Source organism: Zophobas morio, unplaced genomic scaffold, assembly GCF_036711695.1.
Source record: "Zophobas morio isolate AGI-343-1 ecotype UQ-CSIRO unplaced genomic scaffold, CSIRO_AGI_Zmor_V1 ptg000031l, whole genome shotgun sequence".
Lineage (NCBI taxonomy): Eukaryota > Metazoa > Arthropoda > Insecta > Coleoptera > Tenebrionidae > Zophobas > Zophobas morio.
Genome location: NW_026972136.1, coordinates 2892072 through 2911445, shown reverse-complemented (window position 1 = coordinate 2911445; position 19374 = coordinate 2892072). Strand labels below are relative to the sequence as shown.

The window sequence follows — 19374 nt, the reverse complement described above, 5'->3', positions numbered from 1 at the left end:
ATTTTTGTTGTTTAAAAAAAAACTAATAGGTTTCCAGCCAATAAAGACACATTTCCGGCTAGTCGAGACCATGAAATCGCACCCCTAGCAGCAATTCCGGCTCTTCCAACCAACGAATGGAAAATAGAGCGCAATAATAGTAAGACCTTGAGTTTACAACTCTAGTCTCCTAAAACTATGAGCTTATCCAAACAATGGTAATGATAATGTCGCGCACTATGAGGTCGTGTTAGCATTAGGTAATATTCGATTATTGAAGAGGGTGTCCCTATAGCAAAAGCACCGAGAGGAATTACTGTCAAAGGTTATTAAAGCTTTAATGCTCGGCAGTAATCAGCGCTCCTGTACCTTTAGCGGGAATTACCTGACAATGTTACACAATATGTGCTTTTATAGGATTAAAGGGCGTGTAGCAGATGGAGGGTGTTGACACCTTACGGCATCCACCTCCGAAAGTTCTCGAATCGTTAACCCTACACAAACTTGTAATGATTTTTTCCAAAAATATTTTGATAACCTCGCGATAAGCTATCAGCGTGAGAGCCGCCATCTTCTTGCAGGTGTATTTTATCAACACTTGGGAACCCGCACCTGAGTACTCATATTCTTTCACTATTTACACGCCCAATATCTCCGAACCGCAGTAAAAATTAAATTGCTGTTTATATATTCTTATTGATTTTGGATCATGGCAATTATGAATGAATTTGGTAAATACCCCGATAAAGTCGCTGTTTTGTCCCTGAATAAACACTCCGAACAAAATAAATAAATGCTGGCAAAATAGGCAGCTTTTAATTAAAGGTCGACCACTTCCGATAAACTCTTTGATTGAAACGCACATAATCAAAACTCTTTGTACCTTGTCAGTTAACAAAAAAACGGGTTCATTAAACAACCAAAGCTCGTGGATAATTTTATTGATTACACATCGAATATAAACCGAGTTTACAGTAAAAGCCGTCAGTCTTGGTTCGGTTTTCTTAAGTATGAGTATTTAGGGTTCGATCATGGTGTGTTCCTCTTCCGCGCAGAAATACGAGTTTTGCATGGAGTAGAGCCGATCGATGGGATTAAGTCCTGGATTCGCGTGAGGTGGGTTCTGGTGAGCGATGGGTGGCGTCATAAACATGTTTGGTTGTCCTGAATCCAGGGGGGAAGGAAAGGGAATACCCATGTAGCCGTCTTCCCGGCGAACGTCCCCCATACCTGTGGAGTTATTATCAAAGTTTCAGACTTGCCGAACTAGCAGGGCTTTAAACAAGTCGCAAATTTTTGATTTATGGTGATTTTAAAAGTGGTTTGAATGTAACAGCTAATTTGGATTTTTTTAATCTCAGAAAAAAGTGATTTCTATCTAAATGATAGAAATGAAATACAGAACTACCCCTTTTATATTTTATTCATGATAACCCCTACAAATTGAAAAATGTAGATAATAACGATCCTCTCGGAATTTGAACGGATTCTCCCGGATTCTTTTGGATTCTCTTCGAATTCTTTTAGGATCCTCTTAGATTCCCTCGAATTCTTTCGGATTCTTCCTCCAGAATTTTCTAGGATTTTCTAAGATTCTTTCGATTCAGCTGGATTTTTTTCGGATTTTTTCATATTCTTTCGGATTGTCCGGATTTTCCCTAATTTTCTTAAATTTTCTTGGATTCTCCCAGATTCTGTCGGATTTTTCGGGTTCTTCCGGATTCTATTAAATCTTCTCAAAATTTAGTCGGATTTTTTTTAATGGTTTACGATCTTCTCGAATTTGGTTGGATTTTCTCGTAATCTTTCAGATTCTATCGAATTTTCTTGAATTATATTCAGATTTTAAAAGAATCTGAATATAATTTAAAAGATTCACTCGAATTCTTTCGGATTTTCAAGGATTCTCTTGGGTTCTTTCAAATCAGCTGAAATCGTTTTCGGCTTTTCTATACGAATTCGTCAGGATTCTCTAGAATTCTTTCGAATTCTGTAGAACTTTTTCGTATCCTCTCAGTTTCTGTTGGATTTTCTTAAATCTTCTCGAAATTTGAGCGGATTTTTTCTGATTTTTTACTATTTTCTCAAAATTTGGTTGGATTCGGATTCTCTCCGATTGTCTCAGAATATTGTCAGATTCGGATTTATTTTCGAATTTTTCCAGATTTTCTTGTATCCTTTCGCTTTAATTTCGTCTTCTTTCAGATTCTGTCGAAATCTCACGAATTATTTTAGGATTCTCTGAGATTCACTCGCATTCTTTCATTCGGATTCTTCGGAATTATTGTGAATCCTCCCGAATTTGCTAGGATTCTCTCGAATTCTCAGTTCTTTTGAATCATGTGGAATCTTTCTATTTTTTCGAATTTGTCTGAATTCTCCCGAATTCTCTCGAATTTTCTTGGATTCTCTCAGATTCAGTCGGATTCTCTTGAACCTTCTCAAAACTTGGTCTTTCTAATGTTCTACTATTTTCTCGGAATGTGGTTTCATATTCTATCGGATTCCGTATTTCTTCAGATTTTCTAGTATTCTCTTAGGTTCTTTCGAATCAGCTGGAATCTTTTTCGGGTTTTCTGTACGAATTTGTCAGGATTCTCTCGAATTCTCTCGAATTTTCTTGAGTTCTCGCAGATTAATTCGAATTCTTCTCAAAATTTGATCGGATTTTTTCTGATTTTTTACTATTTTTTTAAAATTTGGTTGGATTCAGATTCTCTCCGATCGTCTCAAAATATGGTCAAATTCGGATTTATTTTTGAATTTTGACAGAATTTTCTTGTATCCTTTCGGTTTATTGTCGTATTCTTTCAGATTCTGTCGGACTCTCACGAATGATTTTAGGATTCTCTTAGATTCACTCGGTTTCTTTCATTCGGATTCTTTGAAATTATTGTGAATCCTCCCGAATTTTCTAGGATTCTCTCGAATTCTCAGTTCTTTTGAATCAGCTGGAATCTTTTTATTCTTTCGGATTTATCTGGTTTCTCCCGAATTCTCTCCATTTTTTTTGGATTCTCTCAGATTCAGTCGGATTCTCTTGAATCTTCTCAAAACTTGGTGCGATTTTTTCTAATGTTGTATTATTTTCTCGAAATTTGGCTAGATTCTCTCTTATTCTATCGTATTCTTTTCAGATTCTATCGGATACCGTGTTTTTTCAAATTTTCTCGTATTCTCGCGGATTCTGTCGGATTCTCTCCGATTTCTTCGAAATATTATAGGGTTCTCTCATATTCTTTCGAATTTGTCCGGATTCTGTGGAATTCTCTCGAATTTTCTTGGATTTTCCCAGACTTTCTGGTATTCTCTCAGATTCTGTCAGATTTTTTTCGATTCTTTCGCATTTTGTTACTTCTTCTCAAAATTTGGCCGGATTCTTTCTAATTCTGTACGATCTTCTCAAATTTGGTTTGATTCTCTCGGATTCTCTTGTATTCATTTTGTATTCTATCCAATCTCGGATTTTTTTGGATTCTCTCGAATCAGCTCGGAATATCGTCGGATTCTTTCGTATTCTTTCGGATCCTTGGCGAATTTTCTTTCGTGTTCTGTCCAATTCTTTTCGTATTCTTTCAGTTTCTGTCGGATTTTCTCGAATTATTTTAGGATTCTTTTAGATTCACTCGGATTCTTTCGGATCCCTCCGGATTCTTGTGAGTCCTTACGGATTTTTTAGGATTTTGTTGGGTTTTCTCGAATCAGCTGAAATCTTTTTCGGGTTCTCTCATGTTCTTTCGAATTTGTCCGGATTTTCCCGAATTTTCTGGAATTTTCTTGGATTCTCGCAAATTGATTAGGATTCTCCCGGATTTTTTCGTATTCTCCCAGATTCTGTCGGATTCTCTTGAATCTGACTAAAATTTGATCAGATTCTTTCTAATTTTCTACTATTTTCTCGAAATTTGGTTAGATTCTCTCGTATTCTATCGTTTTCTTTTCGTATTCTGTTGAATTTTCTTTTATTCTCCTGGATTCTTTCAGAATTTGTCCTATAGTTTCTAAAAATTGTAGAATTTTAACGTACTCTTCCCGGTGCTTTTCGACTTTTTTCAGATTCTCTTCTACTCTTTTCAATTTTTTTTTGTATTCTCTTAGATTCTGTCGGATTCTATGGAATATTTTAAGATTCTCTTCGATTCATTCGGATTATTTCGAGTTTTTTCGGGTTCTCGTCTTTCTAGTTAGCTAGAAATGCTTTTCGGGTTGTCTCATATTCTTTCGAATTCGTTCCGATTCTATCAAATTCTCTCGAATTTTCTTGGATTCTCTCAGATTGTTTTGTAATTTTCGGATTTTTTCGTATTCACTCTGATTCTTTCGGATTCTTCCGGATTCTCTTAAATCTTCGCAAAATTTGGGAGGATTCTCTGGGATTCTTTTGGATTCTCTTCGAATTCTTTTAGTATTCTCTCAGATCTGAAATTTTCCCCGATCCTCTCGGAATATCGTTATATACTTTCAGATAATTTTCGAATTTTTATAGATTCTCTTGTATTCTTTAGATTCTCTAGAATTCTTTCGATTCAGCTGGAATTTGTTTCGGGTTTTATCATAATCTTTCGGATTAGTCCAAATTCTCTCGAATTCTCTCGAAATTTCTTGGATTCTCCCAGATTTTCTCGTATTCTCTCAGATTCTGTCGGATTTTTTCGGATTCTTCCGAATTCTGTTAAATCTTCTCAAAAATTTGTGAGATTCTTTCTAATTCTCTTCGATCTTCTTGAATTTGGTTGAATTCCCTCCAATCAACTTGTATTCTTTCGGATTCTTTTCGTATTCTTTCAGTTTCTATCGAATTCTCTCAAATTATTTTAGAATTCTTTTAGATTCACTGAATTCTTTCGGATTTCTCCGGACTCTCGTGACCCTTCTAGGAGTTTCTAGGATTCTCTTTTTCGGGTTTTCTCATATTCTGTACGAATTTGTCTCGATTCTCTCGAATTCTCTCGAATTTTTTTGGATTCTCTCAGATTGTTTTGTAATTTTCTTGGATTTTTTCGTATTCTCAAAATTTGTTCGGATTGTCTCGAATTTTTTTGGATTCTCTTCAAATTCTTTTAGTATCTTCTGAGATCTGGGATTTTTTCGGAATCTCTCATATTCTCGCGGATTTTTCCGGATTCTCCGTGATCGGAATATCGTCGCATTCTTTCAGATACTTTTCGAATTTTTCCAAATTCTCTTGTATTCTTTAAGATTTTTTTCGTATTATCTCAGATTTTGTCCGATTCTCTCGAATTATTTTAAGATTCTGTAGAATTCTTTCGATTCAACTGGAATTTGATCCGGGTTCTATCATAATCTTTCGGATTAGTCCGGATTCTCTCGAATTCTCTCGAAATTTCTTAGATTCTCCCAGATTTTCTCGTATTCTCTCAAATTCTGTCGGATTCTTTGGGATTCTTCCGGCTTCTGTTAAATCTTCTCAAAATTTGGTGGGATTCTTTCTAATTCTCTACGATCTTCTCGAATTTGGTTGGATTCTCTCCAATCGGCTCGAAACATCGTCGGATTCTTTCGTATTCTTTCAGTTTTTATCGGATTATCTTAAATTATTTTAGGATTCTTTTAGATTCATTGGATTCTTTCGAATTTCTCAAGATTCTCATGAGTCTTCTCGGAGTTTCTTTGATTATCATTTTCGGGTTTTCTCATAGTTATTCTGTACGAATTTGCCTGGATTCTCTCGAATTCTCTCGAATTTTCTTGTATTCTCGCAGACTAATTCGGATTCTCTTAGATTTTATCGTATTCTCTCAGATTCTCTTGAATCTTCTCAAAACTTGGTCGGTTTTTTTCTGATTTTGTTGTATTTTTTTGGAATTTGAATTCTTTCGTATTCCATTGTATTCTTTCCGTATTCTATTGGATCCCTTCTTTTTTGAAATTTTCTCGTATTCTCGTGGATTATTTCCGATTCTTTAGGAATATCGTCGAATTCTGTTGTATTCTTTTGGATTATTTTCGTATTCTTTCAGATTCTGTCGGAATCTATGGAATATTTTAGGATTCTCTTAGATTCATTCGGATTCCTTCGGGTTCTTTCGGATTCTCGTCTCTCTAGTCAGCTAGAAATGTTTTTCGGATTGTCTCATATTCTTTCGGATTTGTTCTGATTCTTTCGAATTCTCTTGAATATTCTTGGTTTCTCTCAAATTGTTTTATAATTTTCGGATTCTTCCGGATTCTCTTAAATTTTCTCAAAATTTGGTCGGATTCTTTTGGATACTTTTCCAATTTTTTCGGATTCTCTTTTATTCTTTAGGATTTTTTTCGTATTCTTTCAGATTTTGTCCGATTCTCTCGAATTATTTTAGGATTCTCTTAGATTCTCTAGAATTCTTTCGATTCAACTGGAATTTGTTTCGGGTTCTATCATAATCTTCCGGATTAGTCCTGATTCTCTCGAATTCTCTCGAAATTTCTTGGATTCTCCTAGATTTTCTCGTATTCTCTCAGATTTTGTCGGATTTTTTCGGATTCTTCCGGATTCTGTTAAATCTTCTCAAAAATTGGTGAGATTTTTTCTAATTCTCTACGATCTTCTCAAATTTGGTTGGATTCTCTCCAATCGGCTCGGATTATCGTCTCATTTTTCCGTATTCTTTCGGTTCCTTTTCTAATTTTTTCAGATTCTCTTCAGAGAATCCGATAAAAATTATTTTAAGATTCTTAAGATTCACTGGATTCTTTCGGATTTCTCCGGATTCTCGTGAGTCTTAAGAATTCTCGGAATTTCTAGGATTCCTCCAATTTGTCTGGATTCTCTCGAATTTTCTTGGATTCCTGCTGATTGATTCGGACTCTCTTGAATTTTTTCGTATTCTCTCAGATTCTCTTGAATCTTCTCAAAACTTGATCGGGTTTTTTCTGATTTTGTACTATTTTCTTGGAATTTGGATTCTTTTGTATTCTAACTTATTTTTTTCCTATTCTACCGGATCTATTTTTTAAAATTCTCTAGTATTCTCGTGGATTATTTCCGATTCTCTCCGATTCTCTAGGAATATCATCGAATTCTGTCGAATTCTTTTGGATTATTTTAGTATTCTTTCAGATTCTGTAGGAATCTCACGAATTATTTTAGGATTCTCTTAGATTCACTCGGTTTCTTTCTTCGGAATTATCGTGAATCCTCTCGGATTTTCTAGGATTCTCTCAAGTTCTTTCGAATCATTCGAAATCTTTTTCGGATTGTCTCATATTCTTTCGGATTTGTCTGCATTCGCTCGAATCTCTCCAATTTTCTTCGATTCTCTGAGGTTATTTCGTATTCTCCCAGATTCCATCAGAATTTCTTGAATCTTCCCAAAACTTGGTAGTATTCTTGCTACTTTTCTACTATTTTCTCGGAATTTGGTTAGATTCTCTCGTATTCTATCGAATCCCGTATTTTTTCGGATTTTATCGTATTCTCGCAGATTCTCCCCGATCCTTTAGAAATATTGTTGGATTCTGACGTATTCCTTTGGTTCTTTTTTGATTTTTTTCAGATTCTCTAGAATTCATTCGGATTTTTTTCATATTCTCTCAGATTCTGTCGGATTCTCTGGAATTATTTAAGGATTCTCTTAGATTCGGATTCTTTTTGATCCTTTCGTATTCTCTGGGATCCTGTCGGATTTTTTCTAGTCAGCTAGAAATTTTTTCCGGGTTGTCTCACATTCTTTCGGATTTGTGAGGATTCTCTTGAATTTTCTTGAGTTTTCTTGGATTCGGTTAGACTGTTTTGTATTTGCTCTGACTGTTTCGTATTCTTTCTGATTCTTTCAAATTCCTCCGCATTCTCCTGAACTCTCTCGGATTTTCTCACTCTTTAATCCACTAGAATTTTATTCTGATTCGTTCATATTTTTTCGGATTAATCCGGATTCTCTCGAATATTTTTGGAGTCTTTCGGACGGTTTCGTATTCTTTCTTCAAATTCTTCCAGATTATTCGAATTCTCTTGAATCTTCTCAAAATTTAGTAGGATTTTTTAGTATTCACCAAGATTCTTTCTAATTCTCTACAATCTCCTCTGAATTTGGGTGAATTCTCTAGTATTATTTCGTATTTTGTGGAATCTCGAACATCTGCTCTCATATTTTTTTGTATTCTTTTAGAGTCTCTCAATTTTTTTTGAAGTCTTGAATTTTTTTGGATTTCATCGGATTGTCTAGAATTCTCTCTAGTTTTCTTGGATTCTTTCAAATTGATTCGTATTCTCTCTGAGATTTACGTATTTTCTACTATTTTTTGCAGTTTCTCGAATTCTCTCGAATGTTTTCGTATTCTCTTAAATTTCTTCATATTCTACTGGATTCTGTTAAAACATATCAAAATTTGGTCGGATTCTTTTAAATTCTCTAGAATCTTCTCGGAATTTAGTTGGATTTTCTACTAGTCTTTCGTAATTTTTTCATATTTTACCGGATCTCGGTTTTTTTCGTATTTTCACGTATTTTTTCGGAGTCCTTCAGACTTTTTTCATGTTCACCCATATTTTTTGGATTATCTCGAAGTCTCTCGTTTTCTTTCGTATTTTTTTCGTAATCTTTCGAAATTCTTTGAAAATCCACCAACGCTTTCTCGGTTCAGTTTGAGGGTTACGGTTAAGTAATTATCAATTAAAGGGTCAAAAAGCTGCAATACCAACATAATGGTTATAAAAATAAATTAAATGGTCTAATAGAAGGGTTTTTATTTCGATCATGTGGTATTACTACAAAAGTTGGCCATACAATTTGGATTTTTTGCTAAAATTTAGATACTTCGGGGAAACCTCAAAGCGGATTCATAAACCACAAATATAGTAGTCTGTAAAATCTAACTTCTAAGTACTATGAACAATCCTGAGGGAACATCATCAAATTATTTACATGCTGTTCTCCAAAAAATGTAAGTAATTTTCCAAAATTTGATTTTTTTTTTATATTTTTGTCACATTTAACAAAATTTTATCATTTTTATGAATAAGTGCTGCGTTACCAACTGCAGCAATCTTGTTTAAATTCCTTTTACTTAATTACGTTAGTGATCGAAAAAGGGTAGTTTCGAGATTACCTGTAAAACTGTGCAGGGGTAGATTATTATTGCTCTTGAAGTAGGGACTTTCCTCCATCTCCTCCTTGATCGTCAGGAAGTGCTTCGAGTCGGCCCTGGCGTGTATCAGGGCGTCGCCGTCCCCCGGCGTCGTCTCCGTGTCGCTGCAACTGTCGTTGTAAAATGGCGTCGAGCGCGGACCTGTCAAACGCCACCATAAAATAAAAAAAATCCCCGTTCCCTTGACTCAATTAAAAATTAATTAAACAGTCTACTCGCTTTGTTCCTCCTCTTTGACGTTCAACTTCTTATCGTCGTTGTCGGCGTCCTTGCCGCCTTTGTTATCCTGGCGTGCTTTCTTCTGCATCTTTTTCATCTTGGCGCGCTGATTCTGGAACCAAACCTGTTGGAAACAATGCGATTACTTCCGAGCGATGTCCCGCAAAAAAAGCATTCTTAACGAATAGTTCGGGGCGCCTTACTTGAACTATTCGGACGCTGAGTCCGGTATCTTTGGCGAGGGCCTCTCGAACTTTCCTGCAAGGCTTTGGACTAACTTCAAAAGAAGCTTTGAATGCCCGCCGCTGCTGGGTCGTGAGAATTGTTCGGGGTCTTTTCGGGCCTCTTCTGCCGTCGTGGGCGCGGCTGGAGGGCAGCAGCTCGTCACAGATGAATTCGCCTAAGCGAAAAATCATAAAAAAGTGAAAAAATTTGTTTCAAATCTCGGAGAAAAAACGCTGTCAAAAAATGTTTCGGAAACCATAAAGTTCAACTTAAATCACTTGTAAACGATGGTTTAAGTTAAATTTTTTAATCAAACTTTTTTGTGAAAAAAAATGATTTTTGGTTATTAAAATTCAGACGAATAGCCACTTTCATGTTTTCTTAAAGGGGTCGTGAATATAAGCAGCTAAGTGTATCTACTACTTATCCCAGAAAGCAGGTGTTTTAAAAAAGCCCTACGTCCAGTAACTTCTCCATATTGTGGCCTGAGAACTTGTTTGATCCACAGACCGAAGCGCGCTCAGGCCAATGTCGACTCTAAGCGTTTAGAATTTCTGCGGGAATTAGTTATTATTTAGATGCTTTTATTTACAAACATAGTATCACATCTCACATGTTATACTCGACTTTGACATTTTTTAATTGTAAATTGAACAATCGGATAATTGAAAAATCGAAAATTTATAAATTCCGAAAATTGAAAACTTGAAATATATAGGAACTGAAGACTCGAGAAATCAAAAAATCTAAAAATTTTAAATTTTAAAAATTGGAAAGTCAAAAGATGTATCGAAAAGTTGAAAAATTGAGAAATCGAAGTAAAAGCAATCGAAAAATTGAAATTCCAAAAAGAAAAAGTCGAGAAATCGAAAAATCCACAACTCGAAAAATCGAAAAGTTGAACGAAAATGAAGAATTGAAAAACTGAAAAAGCAGAAAATTAAACGAAATATCCACAAATTGGGAAATTAAAATATCGAAAAATGGGAAAACCGAAAAGTCAAAAAAGCAAAATTGAAAAAAATGAGAACTCAAAAACCTGAAAATCGAAATATTGAACTGTAGAACTGAAATTAAAACTTTGGGAAGTCGAAAAATTTGAAAATCGAAAAATAGATTAATTGAGAAATCGGAAAACTGAAAATTCAGAAACGAAATATTGATGAATCCCAAAATTGAAAGCAATATCCGAAAAATTGAGAAATTAAAAAATTAGAAGCGAGAAATCGAAAAACTAAAAGAAAAAGCAAAAAATCGTAAGCTTAAAAAATAAAAAAATTGAAAAATCAAAAAACCTGATAAATCGAAAAATTGAAGACTTAAAAAATCGAAACTTTGGGAAGTCGAGAAATGGGAAAATAAAAAAAATAGTTCAGAAATCGAAAAACTGAAAATTTAGAAACGTCAAAATTTGAAAAATTGAAAAATATTTAAAAATCCTTAAATTGAAGAGGATAAAAATTGAGAAATCGTATCATTGAAACATCGGAAAATTGAGAAATCGAAAAATAAAAGAATAGAATAATTGAAAATTTGAAGAATGGAAAAATTGAAAAAGCCCAAAATTGAAATAACCAAAAATTGAAAAATAAAAAAAATGGAAAATTGGAAATCGAAAAACCAAAAAACAAAGACGAAAAATTGAAGAATTGAAGAACTGAAAAATCGAAACTTTGAGAAGTCAAGAAATGGGAAATTCAAAAATAGAAAACTGAAAATTTAGCAACATCAAAATCTGAAAAATTGAGAAATAGAAATACTGAAGAATTGAAAAATCAAAAAATCGAGAAATCAAAAAAACTAAAATTTACGACATCGAACATTTAAAATATCACAAAATTGGGAAATCGAGAAATCCAAACATCAAAAATTGATTTAATTTAAAAAATGAAAAACTGAAAACTCGACAAATCAAGAAATCGACACTCCAGAGTTAAAAAATTGAATAATTGAAAAATCGGATAACTGAAAAATCGAAACATCGAAAAATTGAACAATCCGAAAGTAAAAAATCGAAACATCGAAAAATTAAAAAATTGAGATATCGAGAAATCAAAAAATCAGAGGATTGAGAAATGGAAACATCGGAATTCGATAAATCGAGAAATCAAAAAATTGAAAAATCGAAAATTTAAATATTCGGAAAATTGAAAAACAGAAAAATTGAAAAACTGAAAACTTGACATATAGAAAAACCTAGAATTTTAGAAACTGATAAATTAAAACATCGAAATGTTGAAAAATTGAGATATCGTAGTATAAAACAGTCGAAAAATTGAAAAATCTAAAGATTAACGAAAAATGGAAAATCCAAAAAGTAAAAAATCGAGAAATATAAAACCCAGGAGGCCAAAAAGCGAAAAGTCGAAAAATCGAAATATTGATAAATCCCAAAACTGAAAGAAATATCCAAAAAATTGAGCAATTAAAAAATTGGAAGAGAGAAATCGAAAAACTATAAAAGCAAAAGCGAAAAATCGGAAGCTTAAAAAATCAAAAAATTGAAAAATCAAAAAACCTGAAAAATCGAAAAACTAAAGAATTGAAAAAAATCGAAACTTTGGGAACTCGAGAAATGGGAAAATCGAAAAATAGATTAATTAAGAAATCGGACAGCTGAAAATTCAGAAACGTCAAAACTTGAAAAATCAAAAAAATATTGAAGAACTGAAAAAGCGAAAAATCTAAAAATTAAAAATTCGAAAGCCTACAATTTCAAAATCGAAAAACTGAAAAATCAACAAATCGAAAAATTAAAACTCGAAAATTTTAAAAATTGGAAAATTGAAAAGTCGGATAATTCAAAAATCGAAACATCGAAAAATCGAAAAATCGAAAAGTAAAAAATCGAAAAACTCACAAATCGAAAAATCGAAACATCGAAAAATTCAAAAACTGAGACATTGAGATCTCGCAAAATCAAAAAATCGAGAAATCGGGGAGTCGAAAAGTCGAGAAGTCGAAAAATCGACAAAACTGAGAAGAGATTGAAAAATTGAAAATTTAAATATTCGGAAATTTGACAAACTAAAATATAAACGAACTGAAAACTCCACAAATTGAAAAATCTAGAATTTTAAAAACTGAAACATTAAAATATCGAAAATTTGAGAAATTGAAAATTCGAAATATAAAATAGTCGAAAAATTGAAAAATCTAAACTTTAATAAACGAAGAAATATCATAAGTAGAAAAATCGAAAAAGTCGAAGAATCAAATTACTAGAAAATCCCAAAACTGAAGGAAATATCCAAAAAATAAGAAATAAAAAAATTGGTAAAATTGAGAAATCGAAAAACCATAAAAGCAAAGTCGAATAATCGAAGAATTGAAGAACTGAAAAATCGAAACTTTGAGAAGTCTAAAAATGGGAAAATAAAAATAGAAAACTAAAAATTTAGCAACATCAAAATCTGAAAAATTGAACTCGAGAACTGAAAAGTCGAAACTTTGGGAAGTCGAGAAATAGGAAAATCGAAAAATAGATTAATTGAGAAACCGGAAAGCTGAAAATTCAGAAACGTCAAAACTTGCAAAATTAAAAAATATTGAAGAACTGAAAAATCTAAAAATTAAAAATTCGAAATTCTACAATCTAAAAATCGAAAAACTGAAAAATCAACAAATCGAAACTCGAAAATTTAAAAAACTGGAAAATTAAAAAACCGGATAATTCAAAAATCGAAACATCGAAAAATCCAAAAGTCGAAAAGTAAAAAATCGAAAAACCCACAAATCGAAACATTGAAAAATTCAAAAACTGATAAATCGAGGTCTCAAGAGATTGAAAAATTGAAAAATTAAAAATCTAGAATTTTAAAAACTGAAACATTAAAATATCCAAAAGTGGACAAATTGAAAAATCTAAATATAAAATAGTCGAAAAATTGAAAAATCTAAACTTTAATACGAAAAACTGAAAATACAAAAAATAAAAAATCGAAAAATCAAAAAATCGAAAAATCCAGAAGTAGAAAAATCGAAAAAGTCGAAGAATTAATTTACTCGAAAATCCCAAAACTGAAAAAATATCCAAAATTTGAGAAATAAAAAAACTGGAAAATTGAGAAATCGAAAAACCAAAAAAGCAAAGTCGAAATATCGAAGAATTGAAGAACTGAAAAATCGAAACTTTGAGAAGTCTAGAAATGGGAAAATCAAAAATAGATTAGGTAATTATCCAGAAATCGGAAAACTGAAAATTTAGGAGCATCAAAATCTTAAAAATTGAAAAATAGAAATACTGAAGAACTGAAAAATCAAAAAATCGAGAAAGCAAAAAAATCTAGAAATTATATTATTTTTATTAAAAATTCATTTCTTATTTTCTGGAAATTCTCCACTTGACGGATTGAAAATATTGATTTTCCGTTTCCGTCTATCTGTTTATTAGCTAATTTTTAAGCAAATTCAATGTTTTCCGAAACTCTTTCAGTGTATTTTGAGTCTGTTATACGGATTTTTTTCGTTTCATCTTCACCTAGAATCGCGTAATGTAAATGTAACATTTTGCTTGAAGTAAAAATTTTTTATCTTTTTTTGAAGGCTATTTTGATCGGTGATTTTGTCTTATTTTATTTTTTTATCAATTTTTTTTCCAAGAATATTTAAATCATATATTGTTAGCTGTTTATAGACCGTTTTATTTAGTGCTTGATTCTGTTTACAATCTATTTTAAACGTTTCATTAAATTATATGTAAAATAAAGTAAAAAGGGATTTTATTATCCATTATTTCCTCTCTCTCATTATTATTCCCTCGTTCTTGAAGTACAATAAAACATACTTACGTAATTTCGAAAGCTTATAAAATTTGATTTTGCGAATTAGTAAGAGATTTCCAAACTTTTGATATTTGGAAAAATTTTTGAGAAATCTCGTTAAATAAGAGCCATTTGAGCAAATTTTAGCGAATTAAAACCGAAACACTGTTAACTTAAAGCCCGAGGAATACAAAATTATCAAACTTGACGCTTATGAATCAAAAAATATAACAAATTTTCCAAAATTTTGGTAAAATTTGGACGAAGAATATTAAAAATAAACGCAAGTTTCGGGGAATTCTGACACCCAGAAAGCTGAATTTGTAAAAAGACATTTCCAAAACTTTGATATTTTGAAAAAAGTTTCAGAATCGGTTGCAATAAGAGCAATTTTATCAAATTTTGGAAAATACTTAAAGCCCAAAATACGAAAAATTATCAAACTTGACGCTCATTTACTACAAAAACTAACAAATTTTGAATATTCAAACAATTTCAAGGTACCTGAGACCAAATTCGAGAAAATTTTGAGGAATTTTGACGCCTTGAGGGTTGAGTTTCATCGGCTAGAAAATTCATCAGGAAGAAAATTTTTAGGAATTGTGTAAAACAGCAACAATATGAACAAATTTTACTTTAAAATACTTTTGATACTATTGTTGCAAAAAAAAAATAAAATCCCGTTCCTAAACCAATAAATCCGTCTTACCGTGTCCGAACCCTTGCATCATCTCCACCTCCTTCTCGTAGTCGATCCTGCAGAAAAGCTGTCCCTGCTTGATGACATACAAATCTCCTTTCTGCAGCCTAATTCCGCACACCACGCAGACGAAGCAGCGCAGATGGAAAATATTCTCGCTGGCCCTCATCACCAGCTCCTCGGGAGCTATCCGCTCGGAACATGCCAGGCATTTCTTTATGAACAGCCTGAGGATGAATTACGACAATGTGATTAGAAATCGATGGCGGATTCGGGATTCGGGGGCTGAATCATAGCACAGCCCAGACGCGTTGCATATATTAATTATTGTGGCCACACGTGCGATGTCAGTGGTGCCGTGTCAGCGGGGCAGTGGCGTGCGCTAAATCACAAACACACAGACAACAAACAATTCCGAATGGTAGAAAGACTAGAAAGCTAGAATACAATAGAATTCTGCACGGGTTCTATCGGCTACCTATTATCGATTTGAGTGGACCAGAAAAATGGCTAATGTTTGTTTGACCACAAATTTTAAATATTCTGCCCCTGTTTACTCAGTTATTTATTAAGATATTTGATTTCTGCAAAGCGCAATGTTTGTTTATATGTATTTCCCTATGTTGGAATATGTACAAATGGTTCCCTCTTAGGTAATCTTCTACAAAAAAGAGTAATAATGAAACTCAGGAAGCTCCAGTATTGATCAGAATTACTTCAGTGAAGTAGTTTTGCAGTCTTGATCATGGTTGGCTGAACTTCGTAGTACTTCCTCGACTAATTGTGTATACGTATATATATTTTATCAATCCCTTCCATAATGAAGTTGTATTTAGCTCCTTTCGCAGCTCACTCAGCCGGTGTTAATCTCTCTACAAAAACACCCGCTTTATGACTCGCCGAAGAACCAATACAATCTCGCCCCGTCCTCAAGGTCGGTCACGTGTCGCCTCGGGCCAGGATATTAAAGCCCTGGCTGGTCAACAGCGCCAGTGTGTCGTTCTTGTGTAAATATTGCTCCGTTTCAGCCTCCACCAGACCGTGAGATTCTCAGTTTTGATATCGGCCACCCTCTCCCAGCCCCCGTGTTTGCTGGCGTTCGTTCGTCTGCAAAACTTGCGGTTTCTCGTCATTATTACGCCGAAGAGTTTAATTATTCCTCATCAGCAGGTGAGCGAGTGCGTCTCGATCGCCCTCGAATATATATCTATGTCATTCAGACAACCTTCGCCCGAACGCAAATATTTGGAGAGTTCGACGGCAAGTTAGAAAGTTCCAGAAATGAGTTTTTGTCAAAGACACGACGACGTCCCGCTCTGTTTAACTTTTGCTCTTAAACTTTTGATCAATGGCGTGTGAATTCTCTAATTACTTTTCTTGCGTTCAAGATCGACGCGGAGGGCGAAATTAAAGTCGGCTGCCTGCCCTCCTTTGTTATTTAGATTTTGGGGATGATTGGTTTTTTCTGTTGCGCGAATATTTCCGAACACCTGTAGGCGTGGGGATGGGAGAGTGAGATATTCAGAAATGCACACATGACACCCGGGAGGACACGCCCTGGCGGCTTTTTAACCGGGATGTGTGTGCGGGGTCGAGCAAATTTAACATACCCAGTGGCGTACCAATAGGAGAAACGGTACATTTCATGTAATATTTTTCTTCGAAAAAAACAACTAGTAATTACACTTACTTAGTAGCGAAGTTAACTGTGTCGAAATTGTTCCAAGTTAGATCACATACTGGGCACATCTGTATTCCCTCTATCGTGGAATATAATCATTATCAAAAATAACAGAAATACACAGAAATTAAAAAAGTGAAAGGGACACTGGATGAAATATTATGAAAGAATCTGCGGAAACTCTTGTTTTGTTTTTGAAGTAGTAGTTTGATAGAATCTCAAGAACACCTTGTGTATGGTTTTTTTTTTATTTTTTTTTTTAAAGAATTTCGTGGAAAATTCTACAAGTCCATCGAGAACAACAAATAGTTCTAAATTTTTCCACAGTCATTTCAATGAAAGTTTTTATTCGACATTTGTCAACATACTGAAGAATATTCAAACAGAAACCTACATAAAAATTCGTAGTAGCAGCGAAAATTTCATGAAATTTAGGGGTGATCTTACCCTTACTATTTATGTAAGTCTGATATACCACTTTTATCAAAATTAGACATCCGTCCTACATTTTTTTTAATCCATAACTCTTTTACGTATCTGTACTTTTATTTATTTTATTTATTTAGTATTTGAAAATTTCTTTGGTATATATGTTACAGCTAATATCCGAAATACGTTATTATGCATAATAACTAGATATTTTAGGAATTATGCGTAATAACTAAACTTGTCAGTTATTATGCATAATAACTGGAAATATTAGGAATTATGCGTAATAACTGAATTTTTCAGTTATTATGCACAATAACGAAAACGTTTAGGTAATATTGATAATAACTAAGAGAGGAACAGGAATTATGCATAATACCTGAAACACTAGTCATTAAGCATATTGCCTAATAGGCCAGGGCCGATATTTTGAGAACAAAAAAAAAATAGAACAGGATCATACCCATTGGAAAAGGAAGAAAATATAACAAAAATAAAAGGAAAAATAATTTACGGGCGATCTGCGGTCGGGAAGTGGAAGAGGGTGAGCTTTTAAGGGTAGAAAACGGTTTATCACGATTTCCGGCAAAACTACAAGTCCTATCGAAAAAAGTTGAATAGCAAAGTTCTAGGTAATAAAAGGATCTACAACTTTCGTATTTAGACTTTTTTTACATAACCTCAAAATTTATGCGAAAAATGCAAATAACCGATTTTTTGATTTTTTACTTTTTATCTCTCACAGAAAAGTTTTTTTTTCACGAAATTTGGTGAAAACTTACCTAGTTATGTCCCAAACTCACTGTAATTTTTTTGATTCAAAATATTTATTTTTCCCCCTTATTTTGATTTAATATCGAAAAACCACCCTAATTTTCAATCGAAAATTCTCACGTCAAAATGTTTGTTTTTTTAAAAAATCGGCGTGCTTTTTGTTCGTTGAAATCTCTACTTTCTGATGGTCTAAAAAAAAGTATACATTACTATGGCAAATTTTCACAGGAAATCCAAAAAAACGAAAAACTCGAATTTTTTTTAATCATGTAAAATTTTGAGTTATTTATTAAAATTTACACTATAATTACTCAAAAAAAGTAAGATTCCATGTTACACTGATAAACTCAAAAATTTAAAATCCATGAAACAAACGCCTTCTGTTGGTGGGAGATTTGTCAATATGAATGATGATTTAATTCTTGCCAATTGATTTCAGACATCTTAATTGATTCAGTGTTATATTGTCATTTTTACATTTATAAATATATTTGATTAATTGTAATACATTTTTTGCGATATATTCTTCGTTTGCATGTTTGTTATAACAAATATTGGCCAAATTTGATAAAATTTTATCGTCTAACTAGCAGACCCAACAAATGTTGTTTTGCCATATAAATTATTTCTAGTGAATAATTTTGTAGTTAAATAAAAAATTAAATCAAAATAAATAAATAAATTATAATTAAATTAAAGTATAAATTACTAGTACTAATATAGTTACTACAAAATGGGGGTTGGTGGTAGAAGGGTGAAAATTTAGGGTTATATGTATTTTTTGAAGCCAAATCTTAGAAAAATAAAAATAACAAATTTTGTCCGAAAAATAACAAAAAAAAATTTTGGGTGGGCCACCCTTATCACCTAGGGTTATAAAAATAGTTTGCGACCTATTCTCAGACCTACCGAATATAGACAGAAAATTTCATAAAAATCAGTCAAACCGTTTCGGAAGAGTTTGGTTACACACACTGTGACACGAGAATTTTATATATTAGAAGACAATGAATTTACGATGTTTTTCTTTCCTTTTCCGGCAAACCCAGACGTTGTATCGCAACTAGAAAAACAATACAGAAATGCAAGGATATTTTTGAAAGATTCATATTTGAAACTATTGAACGTGAAAAATAGATCTTTTACATTTCCAGAACTTGGTTTGAGAAAATAAATGTCATAATTATTTGAATTCAATTGATTCAAAAGGACCAAAATATCTTGACCCACAACTATGACAATTTTATTAGTATCTCTGGCAGTTTCTATCGAGATTTTAATTATGTCTGTAGATTCCAAAAGTTTTTTTTAAATAAGTCAATTCGTCACGATTCTCTTCAAGTAACTCAGCCTGCACGTGTATTTTTATAGACGATGTGTTCATTCTTCTGATGGGCTAAAATTTTCCGTAGGCCATTCAGGTATGTAAGTTATCTTAAAATAGCAAAAAATAGGCACCTATGGATATAATTTAAAAATTATCCTACAACTTTAACAAAATATTGTAGATGTCTTAT

The 19374-nt window shown here is 32.9% G+C and overlaps 1 protein-coding gene across 1 annotated transcript in view; it reads right to left on the bottom strand.

The window, feature by feature from the left end:
- Positions 1–912: 912 nt before the first annotated feature.
- LOC135139476 (LIM homeobox transcription factor 1-alpha) overlaps positions 913–19374 on the bottom strand; it is a 45037-nt gene continuing 26575 nt past the window's right edge. Inside the window, exons 3-7 of the mRNA XM_064069716.1 lie at positions 14983–15200; positions 9489–9685; positions 9286–9409; positions 9028–9207; positions 913–1209 (exon numbers count right to left, since the gene is read on the bottom strand). Coding sequence (XP_063925786.1) covers positions 998–1209; positions 9028–9207; positions 9286–9409; positions 9489–9685; positions 14983–15200 — 931 coding nt within the window. The 3' untranslated portion in view covers positions 913–997. The remainder of the gene's footprint in view (positions 1210–9027; positions 9208–9285; positions 9410–9488; positions 9686–14982; positions 15201–19374) is intronic.